Source organism: Canis aureus, chromosome 10 (genome assembly GCF_053574225.1).
Source record: "Canis aureus isolate CA01 chromosome 10, VMU_Caureus_v.1.0, whole genome shotgun sequence".
Lineage (NCBI taxonomy): Eukaryota > Metazoa > Chordata > Mammalia > Carnivora > Canidae > Canis > Canis aureus.
The window spans coordinates 4,494,911-4,511,298 of record NC_135620.1 but is presented as its reverse complement, the minus strand read 5'-3'; the positions used below and the strand labels follow the sequence as shown (position 1 = coordinate 4,511,298).

General features: G+C 56.2%; 1 protein-coding gene across 1 annotated transcript in view; it reads right to left on the bottom strand.

Annotated features, from left to right (window-relative positions):
- The window catches only part of COL23A1 (collagen type XXIII alpha 1 chain), a 322,070-nt gene that overhangs the window by 1,137 nt on the left and 304,545 nt on the right, over positions 1-16,388 (bottom strand). The window contains exons 13-28 of the mRNA XM_077911224.1: positions 15,327-15,380; positions 14,751-14,813; positions 14,290-14,334; positions 12,795-12,872; positions 10,882-10,935; positions 10,198-10,242; positions 9,317-9,406; positions 8,404-8,466; positions 8,005-8,061; positions 7,704-7,730; positions 6,434-6,496; positions 6,295-6,348; positions 6,052-6,078; positions 2,734-2,787; positions 2,460-2,546; positions 382-420 (exon numbers count right to left, since the gene is read on the bottom strand). Of these exons, the coding sequence (XP_077767350.1) occupies positions 382-420; positions 2,460-2,546; positions 2,734-2,787; positions 6,052-6,078; positions 6,295-6,348; positions 6,434-6,496; positions 7,704-7,730; positions 8,005-8,061; positions 8,404-8,466; positions 9,317-9,406; positions 10,198-10,242; positions 10,882-10,935; positions 12,795-12,872; positions 14,290-14,334; positions 14,751-14,813; positions 15,327-15,380 (900 nt within the window). The remainder of the gene's footprint in view (positions 1-381; positions 421-2,459; positions 2,547-2,733; positions 2,788-6,051; positions 6,079-6,294; positions 6,349-6,433; positions 6,497-7,703; positions 7,731-8,004; positions 8,062-8,403; positions 8,467-9,316; positions 9,407-10,197; positions 10,243-10,881; positions 10,936-12,794; positions 12,873-14,289; positions 14,335-14,750; positions 14,814-15,326; positions 15,381-16,388) is intronic.

The following is a 16,388-nucleotide window of genomic DNA, read 5'->3' as shown; positions in this document are numbered from 1 at the left end:
CCTGGTCTGGGTTTCCTGTCCTGCCCAATTTTTCTAGAACAGGTGTGCCCTCAAATCTCTCATCCCCAGCTCATGGCTTCCCCACCCCCCTCAGTAGGGCAGTTGGGACGAAGTCCCAGGGTACGTGGGTGGCTTTGCCCTAGCTGGGCCAGGTGCCGAGTAAGCCCAGAATAACCAACAGGGTGGGCCGTGCATCACCACCTAGGACCACAGCCCCAAGCCCTGGGCCACATGATGGGAGAGTCAAAACTAGGGTCACATCATCATGGGAAACCCGGCTATTCTGTCCCTGTGTGGGGAGCTGCAGATACCAGCCCCCACAGCCCCCCTTGCTGGCCCCCTCCTCCCAATCTGTCCTAGAGACTCTCCCCTGTGAGGTACCTTATGCCAGCAGCCAGGCACTGGCAGTCCATCAGGGCCCTGGAAAAGAGAAATGTTTCAGCGATGGGGATGGGGGACCGATCAGCTCCCTACACTCCAAATAGTCTTGCCCTGGGTGTAGGGAGTCTTGCCCTGTGGGAGGAGGCCCCTGAAGCAGGGCCCAAATGCTCCTTCACCTAGGTAGTTGGGTCACGAGATGAGACACGAGGGCCTGTGTTCACTCTGAGTGAGTGCACCCCTGTGGGGCTTTGTTGGGACATTCCAGCAGGGGACAGAACCAGGACTTGTGCTTGAATGTGTTGGCCAGGAGCAGGGCCTGGCCCTGGCCCCAGCCCTGGCCCCCTGAGGGGTTGCATGGCCTCCCTCCTGGTAGCCATGACAGTGGCTCTGGCCCCTCACACTGGGGGCCTGAGAGCTCTCAGGAGTTTCTTCAAGAGTGTCTGAAGGACAGTCCAGGGAGCAGGATGCCCGTCTGGCCTGGCCTGGTCCCCGTTTTTGGATCTGAGTGGCAGACAGAGTAGGCTGAGGCTCTCAGGGTACAGATCGGGGTGTGAGGGGCTGGGGTTGTCTGGGGCACCAGCGATGCCAATGCTGGCTCAGCACTCAGACACAAAGGGGTGGGGCAGGTTTCAGGTGGCCCAGCAGCAGAGCTGGAGAGGGACAGGCTGACCCATCAATCAGTCCAAAGTCCCTGCAGAACCCCAGTTTGGGAAAACACTGCACTCTGGAGGCAGCCATGGGAGCACAGGCCCTGGAACTCTGCGCATCCACCAGGGCACTGGCTGGGACCCAAAGAGAAGTGGGGAGGAGGGGCAGGCAGGACAGGAAGGCAGGATAGGGGGTGGGATTCAGAGTAGGGGGCACAAGCACCCAGATGTCCCGCCCAGCACAGCACAACACAGCACACAGCAGGCCAGACCTCGTACCACAGGGCAGGGCCCGCTGCCCCTGGCCAGGGCCCTGGAGCCCGGCGCCCCTCGCTTGCCTCCACAGCTAGGATATTCCTGTTTGAAAGATGAAGGCTGAATGACTTGGAGAGAAGTCTTGGCCCAGGGCCGGGGCTGTGAGGCTGGGCCACCGCATCCCCCTGGCAACCCTGCACCTCATGTGTATGCCTACCTCTCTGCTCTTCTTGTTTTTTTCTCATTCACTCCTCAAGACCTCTGGGGATAGGGACGAACACCCCCACTGCACGGATGAGGAGACTCATGGATGAGGAGAACAGAGGCCAGTGTGACTTATGGTCAGAGGACCAGGCCTCTGGGGTTCCTCACCCTGATGCCCCTTTGGAAGGTGGCTGGGAGTGGCTATCTGCTCACTCTTAGCATGGAAACTCCCTGCTTTGTCTTGCCTGTCTTTTCTGAGCTCCATGGGAGAGTCTGACGTGTGAACCCTCTCTGCCCTCGGTACTGGGTGGTTGGGGACTAAATCGTGGTTACTTCAGGCCCAAGGTCTCGTCGCCATCAGAAGCTGATATGAGAGAGAAAGAAAGGAGGAAGGCATAGGGAACAGGGAAGGACTCTGGGGGACACAGAGGAGGCGCATGGGTGTGTCAGGGCCACCCATACCAGCCAAAGCCTCCTCCTTGGAGCACCTGGGTGGCTCAGTGGCTGAGCATCTGCCTCTGGCTCAGGTCATGATCCCAGGGTCCTGGGATGAAGTCCTCCATCGGACTCCCTGCAAGGCGTCTGCTTCTCCCTCTGCCTGTGTCTCTGCCTCTCTTTCTGTGTCTCTCATGAATAAATAAATAAAATCTTTAAAAAAAAAGCCTCCTCCTTGGGGCCTACACCCAGAGAGGTAAGAGTGCCCTGATCCCTGTGAGGGCCAAGGAAGCTGAGAAAAGAAGGGCAGTGACCCTGGCAAACACTCTGCCCTGGGCCCTGCCTCCATCTGTGGAGGGGCTGGGGGGTCTCCTGGAGCCATGCCGACGGAGGGGAGTCAGGACCAGAGTGAGAGGAGTGACACGATGGCAGTGACAGCCATGGTGGTCTCCCCGAGGACAGAGAAGACGCTGGCCTGACCTTGGCCTGGGGCAGCAAAGACCTGGGTCAGGGCTCCCACTCTGCTCCGACACGTACCACAGGACATGGCTGGTCCAGGCCTGGCGGTCCTGGCTCACCCTTCTGGCCCTTCACGCCTTTCCGGCCCGGGACGCCTCGTTCCCCCTGCACAAGGAGGGAAATGCGGGGGATGGTTGTGGCTGCAGGGCCCAGGACCCCTCTTCCAAGTCTCAAAGAGATGGGCCTCCAGCCAGCAGCCACCCCTGTCCTACTATCCCCACCCCAGCCTTCACGTGCCTTGGCTCATATCTTGCCACCACTCCCACCCCCCGTTCTCTCCACCTGCCCCCACCTTCTCTCCACGTTCGCTCCGGTCACCTTTCTCTCCTCGGGGTCCAGGGAAACCCTGGCAAAAAGAATACAGTGAGGTTTGAGGTGTGCTATCCCTCTCCATGACCCTCCCATCCATCACTGCCTTGCCCTAGGCAGATCAGTGGTACAAACTGGCCCAGCGCCAACTCCTAGGTGACACATGTGCTGGGTGCCTGGCTGATTTAGAGAAAAGCATGCATTCAAGATGCCAGCACTGCTTCCTCCAGAGGAGAACACCATCGGTGTCTCTGGACAGAAGCCCTCAGGCAGAGGGACACCTGGGTGGCTCAGTGGTTGAGCATTTGCCTTTAGCTTAGGGCATGATCCCGGGGTCCAGGGATTGAGTCCCACCTTGGGATCCCCACGGGGAGCCTGCTTCTCCCTCTGCCTATGTCTCTGCCTCTCTCTCTGTGTCTCTCATGAATAAATAAATAAAATCTTAGGGAAAAAAAAAAAGAAGGCCTCAGGTAGAGCCCCTGGCAAGGGGTTTTCTCTCCCATCACTGCCAGATGCAGCAGGGCATGGCTAGGGACATGGAAATTCATGGAAGTTTATGCCACCAATTTTGTCAGACTGAGAAATGGTGACCTGTTGTCTGCCTCTGGCTGAATCTCTTATACACCTACCCACCCCTCCATCCACCTGTCCATTTATCCATCTACCCATGGAGGCAACATTTCCAAGCATCCACTAGGAACTGGGTTGTGGGCTGTATGCCAAGGACAGAGAAACAGATTTGATATGTCTCCTTTCTCCCCCTATTTATTTTCTGTTCCTTATGATGTTTTGACATCTTAAAGAACTTGCTGGGTAGGGAGAGGCTGGCTAGGGGGCGTAGCAGAGGGCTGGTCTGGGAGCACATTTCATGTGTAAGCCAACAATCTCCCAATCACCCCCTTTATCTGCTTCCTACACACCATCTGATGATGCTTCCCCTGCCCCAAGTCATCCCCGGGCCAGGTACCAGGAGAGCGACACCACCCCTCCAGCCTGGAGCCTGCCTGCACTCTTCACACCTTTTTACTAGCCAGTCCTCAACTGTTTCCTCTGCCCTGCCTGCCTTTTGCAAGGAAACCCCTATAAACACTGCCCTCCACTCCTTTCTTTCCCCCCCGACTAAACGTGGTGCTTCCCCATGTGACCCTCCATAGCGAGGTGAGCCCTTCTCTAAGGAAACATAAGTAACGCACTCTTCCTTTACTGGCATTGACCTCTGTGGGTTGTCACTCGGTCACATGCATAAATTAAAACCCCACAGGAACAAATGTGACACTTCCTTCGTGGTCTCATGTGACAGGCAAGAGGGTATAGAAGACAATGGTCAATGCTCAACGGCATAGGATGAACCAGATGCCATGGGGAACCAGGGAGACAGGCTATTCTATCCAGGTATGAGGCCAGGGAGGCTTCTGAGCAGATTCCCCATGTTGGCTGGACCAGGTGGAGTGGGTGCGGAGCCAGAGGCTTGCCAGGTAGAGCAGGTAGGCGTGGCTTTGAGATGCCACTCTGAGCTCCAGGCCTCCTAGGAGCAACTGTGGTCTCACTGCTGGTGGCATGGTCTCTTTAGCTCCACGACCTCGTTGGGTCCAGAGCCTGAACTGGATTCAGCATTGGCTTCTTCTCTGGACACTTTTCATGGATGGGCACCATCTTCCCCATCAGAAACTCTGTGTCTACAGTTGCTCTCTAAGGTGGCATTCTCTCCTTAAAGTCTGGCACAGGCACCAGAATCCCTGCAGCCCTGCATCTGGTCACCATTCCCCTTGCAATAGCTACGAGGTGTGAACAACCCTCCCTTCATATAATCCACCCACTCTGCTCCTGGCTCCAGAAGGGAGCATGTGATCCGGGCTGGCCAATCAGGGCACTGCATTTCTTATGGCCAAGTGATATTTCAGCACTTGGGGCCAGTGAGAATTGATAAGATATGTCTAAAAGAAGAGGGTGAAGCAAATAGTCTTTCTCCAGGGTTTGGGTCTGGGAAAATGTGGGTTTGGGGCTACTGTCTCCATCCCATCACCACATGTAACTTGAAATGACACCCCCACAGGGAAAGCACAGACAAGAAAGCATGAGAGGCTGGGTTGTGTGGATCTGTGCATTGTCCCTCTGGATTTCTCAGTTAGGGCTTTAAACCAGTTTGAAATGTTTTCTGTTGCTGGCAACCAAGACACTTGATCCAATCAACTTTAGGCTAACATTTTCTCTCCTTCCCTTCCCACAATAAGGTCCTAGCTGAAGCTCCATTGTCTCACCAGGATATTGCAACACTGCTCTCTTCTTGTTCCTTTAACCTTCCTGTTCCAATGCATCATCCTTCCATCCAGTTGCCCATTACCCATCCACTCATCAACCATCCACCCATCATTCATCCATCATCCATCCACCATTATGCATCCATCATCCATCCACCCATTATCCATCCATCCATTCGTCCATCCATCATCCATCCAGCATTATCCATCCATCTTCCATCCATTTCCCATTCACCCATCATCCACCCATCTTCCACTCATCCATTACCCATCTACCATTATCCATCCATCTTCCATTCATCACCCACCCACCCATCATCCATCCAGTATTATCCATCCATCCACCCATTCATCCATCCATTCATCCATCCATCATCCACCCACCCACCCATCGTCCATTCAGCATTATCTATCCATCTTCTATCCACCCATCATCCATCCACCATTATCCATCCGTCATCCAACCACCCATTATCCATCCATTCATCAATCCGTTTATCCATCCATTCATCCTCCACCCACCCATCATCCATCCACCATTATCCCATCTTCTATCCACCCATCATCCATCTATCTTCTATTCATCCATCTTCCACTCATCCATTATCCATCCATATTCCATTCATCACCCATCCACCCATCGTCTATCCATCTTCTATTCACCCATCATCCACCAACCTATCATCTACCCACCCATTATCCACCTATCATCCTTCCATCTATCTTCCATCCACTCATCTTCCACCCATCCATTATCCATCCATCCACCTATCACTCATCCATGAATCATCCATCCACCCATCATCTATCTACCCATCTTCCATCCATCTATCACTCATCCATCCATCCACTCATCAAGTACTTACTCTGGGCTATGAACTAGACTTGGCACTGGGGACACAGAGGGATCCAGTTAGTTGGAGTCCCAGCCATGGGGAATGGGGTCACATCCAAGCCAAGCAGATCAGATTACTGTATGGCCAGCAAAGGGCAGAAGGTACATAGAGGAGGAGCCTGATCACAGTGAACGATGAGATACTTACATCTAGTCCTGGCTCCCCGGGTCTTCCCTGAGGAAAGATAAAGAGGAGGTATGAGAGGCCCGTGGTGGGGGGGGGGTGTGTGTGTGTGCCAGGAACACTACTGCTGAGACGTTCAGCCTTGTGAGTTGTCTACAAGCCTGATTTCTGGCCCTGGGTCAGTGTGTTGCAGGGGTTGAGTCCCCACGGCCAAGTGACACTATAAACGTGCAGTCATACTTGGGAGGCATTAAAGGAGGTTGTTACCTTTTCTCCTTTGGTTCCTGGTAGCCCAATAAGGCCCGGTGGGCCAGCTGGCCCCTGGGTGGAAAAGGAATGGGTCAAGAGGCATGACAGGTACAGAAATTAGTGACCTGGAGGGACAAACAAGGCTCATGACACTCACAGGCAGGCCGCTGGGGCCTCTCTCACCCGCCACACCCTTCTCTCCCTTTGCTCCATCCAATCCCTGGAAGGAAAGAGTAGACATCAGTCAGGGGAAAGGAGTCAGAGAAACAGCAGGACAGGAAAGCTTGGAGCTGTGCTGGGGTGTGCAGGGCAGGGGGACAGACTCTAGGCTCTCACGGGCTTGACCCTGGCTTCCTTCCAGTGCAAATAGTAATCAGAATGAGCTGTTAAGTGTGGGCATTTTACCTTTTCCGGCATATGAGCTACCTCACAGCCATTTCACAGATAGGTAAAGAGAGGCAGAGAGACAGGCAGGGACAGGTCCAGCCACACAGCCAAGAAGCAGCAGAGCTAAGGACCAGTAGAGTTTCTTTTCTTTTTTTTTTTTTTTTTAAGATTTATTTATTTATTTATTTATTTATGATAGACATAGAGAGAGAGAAAGGCAGAGACACTGGAGGAGGGAGAAGCAGGCTCCATGCAGGAGCCTGACGCGGGACTTGATCCCAGGTCTCCAGGATCAGGCCCTGGGCTGCAGGCGGCGCTAAACTGCTGCGCTACCGGGGCTGCCCACCAGTAGGGTTTCTAAGCCATAGCGTTGGACTTCGTCTATGCCAGCAGCTGTCTCTTTTAAACATGATCTGGGGGAGGTCTTGGGACAAAACAGAGCCAGAAGCTGCACATCTGGTCAGGCCACAGGCTGGGCTCCGCTCAGCTGTGGGATTCATGGCTGAGTCCTGCCGGCCTCTGGGTTGGAGAATCAGAGATGTGTGCTCCCGCAGGGTGAATGAGAGAGAAACCAGGCGTAGCGAGCAGTGAGGCCAGCTGGCCTCCCCCATGCAGGGCACACGGGCAGGCCATGCTCACGGTTTTAATTTAAGAGCAGAGGACAGGACATTATGTAATACACACCAAACCCAAGACTTCATGTCCAGGCTGTGGGCAGTTGAGAGACAGATGTGCGTATGGGGGCCATGCAGAGAAGTGTGTAAGGAAAGGGGGCATGGTACACGGAGGTAGAGGCAGCTGACTAGGGCTGGGGCAGAGGGACAAGGTGAAAGAACAGAGTCCCCGTGTGGGGCTAGGGGACACCAGCCTCGAGGGCATCAAGGAGGTTGCACTCCAGGGGATTCAGAGTGTTCAGGGCCTGGGGTAACGCAGAGGTGGTCGGGGGCCAAGCGTGGGGCCCATTCGCAAGGCTTTTTGGAACTATGCAGGCTGTGAGTCTGCAGTGAGTAGAGAGGTTCCCCCCACGCCCCAGAACTCACCTTGGGACCCTGGATTCCCTGAAGGCCCTGGAGGAGGACAGAGCAAATCAGAAAGGCCATCAGGTTGGGTCTGGATCTCAGAGCCACATTCCTCTTGCAGTGGTCACCCTGGCTTCTAGGCCACTCTGTAGCCCCTGTGATCCTGACCTCTGCAACCTCCCAAGCCCAGACCCAGGCTCTGCCAGATTGCTAGATATGCCCCCTCCCTGCCGGGAAGTCCTGTCCTTCTCTGGGTCACAGCTCCAAGCCTGGGCTCCCCATCCTCTGCATATCTCGGCTACTTCAAGCCAAATGTTCTTACCGTGGGGCCTGGGGGACCAGGGGGGCCAGGGGGCCCTGGCGCCACTATGATCTGGGCCTAGGAAGCAGTTAGAAGTGGATTAGACACCCCCGCTCCATCATACCTCACTCGTCCACACTTGAACACACTGGACAGTGGATGAGCCCTCTTAGGGGGGCTAGGCCCTGAGCCACTGGGCTGAGTCTTCTTCCCACCCACAGAAGAGTGCACAGGGGCTGGCCTTTGGGGTTCTCAGATGGGCCTCAGCTGGAGGACACAGCCCGAGGCTCCCTCCTTCCACCTCCCTCACTGCCCTGGGTTTGGTCAGGCCACATGGCCTTTCTGTCCCAAGGTTCAGGAACCCAGTTGGCCTGGGCCTGACACTGAGGGGAGACCTTGGTCCTCAGCAGCCCCCCTTACCAGGCTCTCCCGTAGGCTGTCAGATGCTGACTCTCCCTTCTCCCCCTTGGCGCCATCGGTGCCCTGCAGGAGAGGATGGTCTTCAGCCCTTTCTGTCCATCACCAAAAGCACCACCCACGGGTTGGTAGCTCCCCTTCCTTCCCCATGAGGCCTGCAGCATCAGCCACGAGCTGGCCTCTGCAGCTTGAAGCAGTTTCCCCTAAATTGGTGCCACTCTCTGGGTGCCCAGCAAGTGGGTTTTTGGAGAGTCCATTAAAAGCGATATAAACTGTATCCTGTGAGGTGGGTGTTGGGGGCACCCAGCGGCTCTGGAAGCAAAGACCCGGGTTTAAGACCAGCCACCTCTCTAGCTGAAGGAGCCTCATGGATGAACATCAGATGTGAAGAGGTGGCACCTGGTAGCCGCTTGAACCCACAACTATTTGAGTCCAGCCATGATGATGGTGATGGTGGCTATTTATCACGTGGCCACCACTCTCAGCCCTGTTGTACAGGCTCATGTACAGGATCTCACGAGTGGGAGACAATCATCCTCATTTTAGAGGTGGGGAAACTGAGGCCCAGGGGGGTTAGGATGCTCGTGCAGGGTTCCAGAGCTGGCAGGAGACAGAGCAGGATGCCATCCTGAGCGGTCAGCCCCCTGTCAGCTCCCTTCCACCTGTTCAGTGGCCTTGGGAGGCAGGCAGAAGGTAGGTCCTTGTACGGAGAAGGAAGAGAGTTCAGGGACTCCGAGAGTCCAAGCGGCATGGGCTGAGGCAGAGCTTTCTGTCAAAGATCGGTGGCCCGGGGCTGGGCGGTGTCAGCGGGGCCCCCGCTGTGCCCCTCTCCCCCGCAGCTGCAGGTGGGTGGGCACGCATTGGCCTTGGAACCCCCCGCCTGGGCAGAGCAGGGCAGGGCCAAGCAGCCACTTACCGGGAGGCCCGACAGCCCCATCTCGCCTGCCTCCCCTTTGGGTCCTGTCGGCCCAGCCTCTCCTGGGTCTCCTTTAGCTCCTTTGGGACCCTGCGAGCCACAAGAACAAGGAGTGGGTGGAAATCAGCAGGCAGGCTCCCTGCCCTGCCCCAGCGGGTCCCCGGGGCTTAGTCCGGCCAGGTTAGACTCCCCCTTCTTCAGGTGGGTCCCTGCCTCTGACCCAGGCAGTGACTGCACCAAGGGGCCCGGGTGGGCCAGCGGGGGGAGGGGTGGAGTGAGTGGGACTGGGCAGCCCCCGCAGGGGCCCTCACAGGGCTTGGGAGGGGGGTCAACCCTGTGTTCACATCTCAGACACAGGTGAGTGGAGCCCCCAACCCCCACATACCCCCCACCATCCACTCATTCCCTCTCTCCATCACGTAGTGTCGGAGGTGTGGCACACCTAGGGACCTGGCACTACAGCCACTCCCATGAATGTCAGTGATGCCCCTGACACCGTGCTGTGTGTACAGGAACACACACATAGGTGTGTACACTTACAGCAATGTTCACAGCACTCACTATACTGAGAGTAACTGTAACGGCATTAGGTAACATTTGAAGACTCTTCGCTATATCACGCACAATGCATCGCTCTCTGTTTTCCACACACAGGATTATCTCTTAATAACTGTGCCATCCTCCCCTCCCAGTGGGGAACCAGAAAGTGAGCAGCTGGCCTGAGGCCTCAGGGCAGAACCAGGACATTCACCCAGGCAGCGTACTCTGTTCTGTGGCATCTAACTCTGTACACACGCGCACACACACACACACACATGCATACACACACACAGCCCCACACTAGGCACCAGCATCGCCAAGCAAATGAAAGGCCCAGAGACCTTCTCTCCGTCGATTCCCGGGGCACCAGGCAATCCCAGCTCGCCCTGGAAGGGAACAGAAAGCAAGAGAGGTTACGGCGTCTGGTGGCCCCTGAGAGAGACCCGTGGCTGGTCTGCTTCTCCCAATCAGCACAATGTCCCTGGGTCAGGTCTCTGTAGTTGGTGGTATCTCAGAAGGTGCCCATTGGGTACCCAGCCAGCCCCGTGCCAGGCACTGGCCCTCTCCTCAGCTCCTCTGGGCAGATACAGACCAGAGTTATAATCTATAGTCTGGGAGGTCACCAGTTTGGAAGTTGAGACTCTGGGGAGGGGAGTATTAAATGACTCATTGCAGGCCACACAGAACAGGGCGATGGCCAGGACCAGATCTTACCCGATTTCCAAGTCTGAGCTCTTTCTCCTGAGCCAGCTGGGTGGGGTAAACAATGTGTATAGGCCGTAAGAACACCTATGTCATCTCTGGGACCTGGGGATGTCTTAAGGGTTTACACTCGTGAATGAGGTTTCCTGGAGGAGCGAGGGCCAGGAGGAAGGCACCACGCTTGGATCGGAAGGAGCAGGGCCACCTTCTATGAGCTCCCAGAAGTTGGGGTGGGATCCAGGAGAGAAGCAGAGAGGAGAGGGGAGGTGGGTGCTGGAATTAAGGGGTTTGGAGGGGGCCCACACAACTGTCCATGAACTGACCTTGGCTCCGGGGATCCCTGGTGGTCCTGGGGGACCCTGTGGCCCGGGAGGACCCTGTATGTGAAAGCCAAGCTGGTGAGTATTTATGCAGATCGTCCCCCCCAATTGTTGGCTCATTCCTTCCCCCCGGGGCCTGGGGCTCTGTCCGGCTGGCCTGCAACAGCTGCCCTCATAGCCTGCTTCCCACCCTGTCAGGTCAGGTCAGGCACTCTTGTCTGGCGGTGGCAGGGGGTAGGCAGGCAGGGAGGTGGCACCAGGGACTGGATGAGATACCATGGTGTCCCACTACCACAGTAGATCCAGAATCCCTCTGCCTTCAGAGCTAGTATACCCCAAATACAGCTTTCTTCACAGTACTCCTCTGCTCAAGATCCTGCGATGGCTCCCTATTGCCTCTTGAAGCATGGGTAAATCTCCTGTTGGTATTCAAGACCAGGCAAAAATTTTATCCCTGACAGTGGCCGAGCATCTCTATCCCTCCCGTGAGCTCTCTGCCCATCAGCTCTGTGCTCTGCTGTTGGCCAGGGCTGGAGAGTCCTAGGTGTCATGAATAAGAGATGGTGTCTCATCCTACTCCCAAGCTCCCATTCTGGCCCAGGCTTCCTACAGGCCACTTGCCCACATGGCTCATCGTCACCCTCTGGATGCATGCCTCCTCCTCAAGGCTGCACCCTGCTCCGTTAGTCCCCTCATCCCAGCAAACTGTCCCCTTCTTGCTAGCACCTCCATTGAGACATCTCTGGTCTTCCTATCTTCTTCCATTCCACCTGCCCAGGCCCAGAGCCCACCCCACCCCACGAAGGCCCCCCTGCCATCACACCCACTTTTATTCACTGTCCACGCCATTCCTCAGCTAGCCTGCCCACAATTTATACACACACACACACACACACACACACACACACATATTTAAAAAGATTTTATTTATTTGACAGAGAGAGAGCACAAACAGGGGCAGCAGCAGGCAAAGGGAGAGGGAGAGGCAGGATCCCCTCTGAGCAGGGAACACAGGGATCCATTCCAGGACACTGGGATCATGACTTGAGCTGAAGGCAGATGCTTAACTGACTGAGCCACCAGGCACCCCCACAATATGTATTATTAACATTGCTTCCCTGATCAAGAACCAACTGTCAGCCCACTGCCCATTGGCTGGATGCCTCATTCCAGTCTGGCAGCCGATATCTACATCCCACCTCCCTGAACTCAGGTTGGTTCTCCAAGTGGGGCCTGGATGCACCATGCCTGTGCATGCCTTCAGACCACACTGCACCATGCAGGCCTGTGGTGCGACCGGCTTGTGTTTCCCTGAGGCCTGTGGGGGTTAACTGGAATGGAGCTCAGGTGGGGTCAGGTGCCGAGGCTCAGTCTGGTCTCTGATGTTTGTTCCTGTCCCTCCCGAGCTCCCTTTCCTGGAAGCCGTGAACAGCTGGCACCCAACCTCTCTCTCCAGTGGTGATGGTCCCAAGTCTGTCAGGCACCGGGCAGGGCTCAGCGGCCACGCATTCCCTGAGGCTCCTTGTGGCAGCCCTGCCGCTGTCATCTTCCCCCACCAGCTACTAGAAGACCTAGCCCTCTGGCTTGTTTCCTGGGAAGGTGCAAGGAGGACATCAGGAAATGCTTTGAAAGCTTTGTCTCCTGCCCCTCGCCCCCAGCAGGGAGCTTCCCTTCTATGCTTTGGCCTCCAGGGAGCTCAGGCCCACATAAACCGTGTTCACAGAAGCTCTTAGCACCCAGGGAAGTCTCAGCACAGCCCTGATTTCCTTATCAGGTGTACCTGGGGAAGCTGGGGTCTTTGTGCTAAACTGCCCCCTGTCCCTTGTGCAAAGAAATGCAGGATTAATTTGCATAGTATGTGGTTGTCGCCTCAGGAAGAGAACAAGGGTGGGGTCCTGGTCCTGCCAGGAACCTACCTTCAGGGCATCCAAGATCCTGCCATCGTAGTCGATCACCACTGTGTCTCCTTGCTCGCCCTTGAGGCCCTGGGGACCCTGAGGCAGGAGGAAGAGTAAGAATTTTAGGGCAGAGCCATGGTGGCAACGTCTGTGTCTCAACCAGGGAATCTAGGAACCTGGATCACATGGAGGTCTGTGTGCCGTGTGCTGGCTCAGCTGTAACCTGATGGGACCCCCCACCCTGCCCCTCAAGCTCATTCTCTGGGATCTACAGGGCCACTGGTATCCCAGTCACTGAGAAAACGCTCCAGGGGCCAGGCAGCAGGTGTCCGGGAGGGAAGGGGGCGCAGGCCTGGAGCCAAGAGAGGAACATGCCACTGCCTAGTCCTGCTGTCATTCGTGTGGGAACTGAAGTCCGCTGCCCTAACCCGGAGTTCTCCGGGGGAAAACAGAAAGTCTCACTTTGACATCAAGTTCCTCTGATTTTTAAACGTTGGCAAAAAGGCAAAAATAAACATTCTCCTCCCAAAGCCCAAACACTGCTTAGATCGATACGAGATGTGCCGGCTGGATCTTGCCCTTGTGCCTCCATCTCCCCGGCTCTGGAAGGGGCTGTGGGCGCCGTGTGTGACTAATAAGCACATGCCCACCAGGCCTGCACATTTGTGTGTGCGCACCACTGTCTGCAGAGGCACGTGTGCGGGCAGGCAGGTGCTCTGCTGCAGGTCCTGCCCTTCCTCTCGGAACCTGCCTCTGCTCCAGGCTGCTCTCTGCTGGGGCCATGGCCAGGGGGGCTGCATTCTGGTCAGGCCTGGGGCCAGCCCCTTGCAGAGGGCAAGGGACCCGGCTAGGGCCTCACTTGCCAGCAGCCTCTGTGGTCATGGCCTGCTGGGAACGGTATGGTTCACACAATTCCATACTCTGTGCCCCCTGTACCACCAAGCTATGGGTTAGTCTCAGTTTTGTTTTGTTTTGTTTTGTTTTGTTTTGTTTGAGGAGAAAAGCCACCTCTGGGAGCATAAGGGCATGTGACTGCTTGGAGGCCCCAGCAAGGAGAACAGGATGTTAACCGGAGGTGGATCTAATGGTGAATCAATAGCGTCTGGGCACAAAAGGTCTGAGGCCAGTCGGGGAGGCTATGCTTCTGGAGACAGGGAGGAACCTCGAGGCTGGGGAAAGTGCCCCACTTGTGGGGTGACACCACAAGTGATGCACTGAAGGCCTCTGCTTGCACCTGAGAAGAAAAGACTCTGGGAGGCCAGCCACTCTACCAGTGCAGGACTTGTTTTCCATATTTGCATTTGAGCATTTTGCCAAAAGCACGTACCGTGGGATGAAAAATTTAAAAATCGCTAATGAATGATCATTAAAAAAAAAAAAAAAAAAAGAGAGAGACTCCCATTTCCTGGAGCTCTACTGCTTCTCTGGGGTCCCTGGGGTACTGGTCTCTGGGGGTTTTAAGAAGCCGGGGCCCTGGGTCCCCTTGCTGTGGCCAGAGGGGAGATTTGCTTACCCGTAGTCCTGTGGCCCCATCAGTGCCTCGCTGGCCAGGCTCTCCCTGTGGGGATGTGAGGTTGCAGCCATGTGCCCATGGCCACCCCATGCCCCTCTGCCTCCTAGTCACCAAAAAGCACAGAACCCACTTGCTGGAGCCCTAGGGGACTAATGTAGGCAACTGGCACCCAAGGAACAGGGCTCCTGTAAGGGGCCCCATGGCGGGTAGAGATGGGCAACCGAGGGAGGCCCTGGCGCCCGTGGCTACGAGATGCCCTAGGCACATGGCAGAGCTTGGAGGACGCCTTGTCACTCACCCAATGCCACCTGCGCCCATCCCCAGCCAGCCTCTGGCTGCCCATGGAATGAGACCCTGGGGCCCAAGCCCTCCCGGGACTCCCCAGTTAAGAGGGCAAATGGAGGCAAAGCCCTGTCACCCAACGATGGGGCCCCTGGTCTGCGCCACACACTGTAAGGCACCTTGGGCCCTGGGACGCCGTCCACACCATTTTCTCCCCGAGGCCCCGCATTCCCTGGCTCGCCCTGCAACAGAGACATTGGCAGTGAGTGAGTACCAAGGGCAGGGGAGGGGCTGCCTGGGCTTGCTGGCTTTGACAGACTTCTGGGGAATGTGCCTGAGCCCCTCTGGGCCTCAGGACTCCTCCCCAAACCCTGGGGACTCCGGATCTTGCCACCTACTCTAATCTGGGTCTTGGCGCATCGTTAGGGCAGCTCAGGGGCTCAAGAGACATTGTGGAGGCAGGCTGGCCCTCTCCAAGGTCTAGGAGAGCAAGGATGATACCCTGGTCCTAGCCTGGGGACAAGATACAGTGGGGGCCACCTGGGATGGGAGGGAGGAGGGCGTGAGGGTATGCGGGGAGGCAAATGGCTGGATGGGATGCCCTGGCCAGAGGCAAGTGGGGCCCAAGGCCTTCCCACTGCCTTTCTCTGGCCTGCCCCGGGCATCAGCATGTGCCCCTGGCATTGTGAAAGGGCCAGCTAGGAGCCTCCCCGGACAGATGGGAGCCATGGGAGGTGGGAGGCACAGGTACCTACCTTGGGACCTGGGGGTCCAGGAAGTCCTGGCTGGCTTGGCATCCCGTCATCCCCCTGAGGAGAGAGCAGCTGAAGCTACAGCCCTCAGGCCTGGGCATACCAGCCGGCTTTGGCCATCTCTCCCACCCTGCGCTCCCCTGCACACCAGTCCTCTGCTGGCACCGGCACCTGTCACCCTGGGTTGGGACAGGGGTGGGACAGAGCTCCGGGACCAGCGGAGAGCGTGGGCCAGCAGCTGTGCACCAAAGGAAGGGATGGCCAGATGGAGGAGGGGGGATTCATTGTTCAGTCAACAGATATCTTGTGAGCAATGTTGTGGGCTAGGCAGATGGGGTCTCTCACTCAGTGGGTGAGAGGGGCCTGAGGGCAAAGAAATATCCTGATAAACACACAGCACCATGCCAGGGGGTGGAAGCAGTGTTGGGAAGAGAGTGTAGGGAGTGGTGGGTTGGAGGGACTTGGAGGGATGGTCTCCTGTGGGAGGGGACAGATTTTTGGGTGGGGGAAGATAATCCCAGGCCAGTGGTTCCCAAACTGGAGTGCATGCCAGCATCACTCAGGGGGGCTGCTGATTAGACCCTGGCTACGAGTTCTGGTCGCCAGTTCTGATGGTGATTCCAAGTGATTCTCTGCCATCAGCCAGGTGTCCTATAGTTCAACCCAATTCTGATACTTGTCTACCTGGAGAGAGCATCCGATCCCACAGGGTAAGAGCCCAGTCCTACAAGAGTGTCCCCTCTTTCCCACTAACCCACACATTTCAGGCACCAGGAGTAAGCCTGGTTGTCACTTGTGCTTCAGATCAACCCCCTATGGATTGCAGATTCCTGCTACTTCCTCCTTGGGTTCCGTGAACTTGCTAGAGCAGCTCACAACACTCAGGGAAGCGCTTCACTTACTAGATTCCCAGTTTATTAGAAAGGATAGAACTCAGGAACATCCAGATGGAAGAGATACATCAGGCAAGGTGTGGGGAAGGGGAGCTTCCATGCCCTCTCTAGGGGAGCCACTCTCCCCAAATCTCCATGTGTTCACCAACCCATAAGCTCTCAGAACCTTATA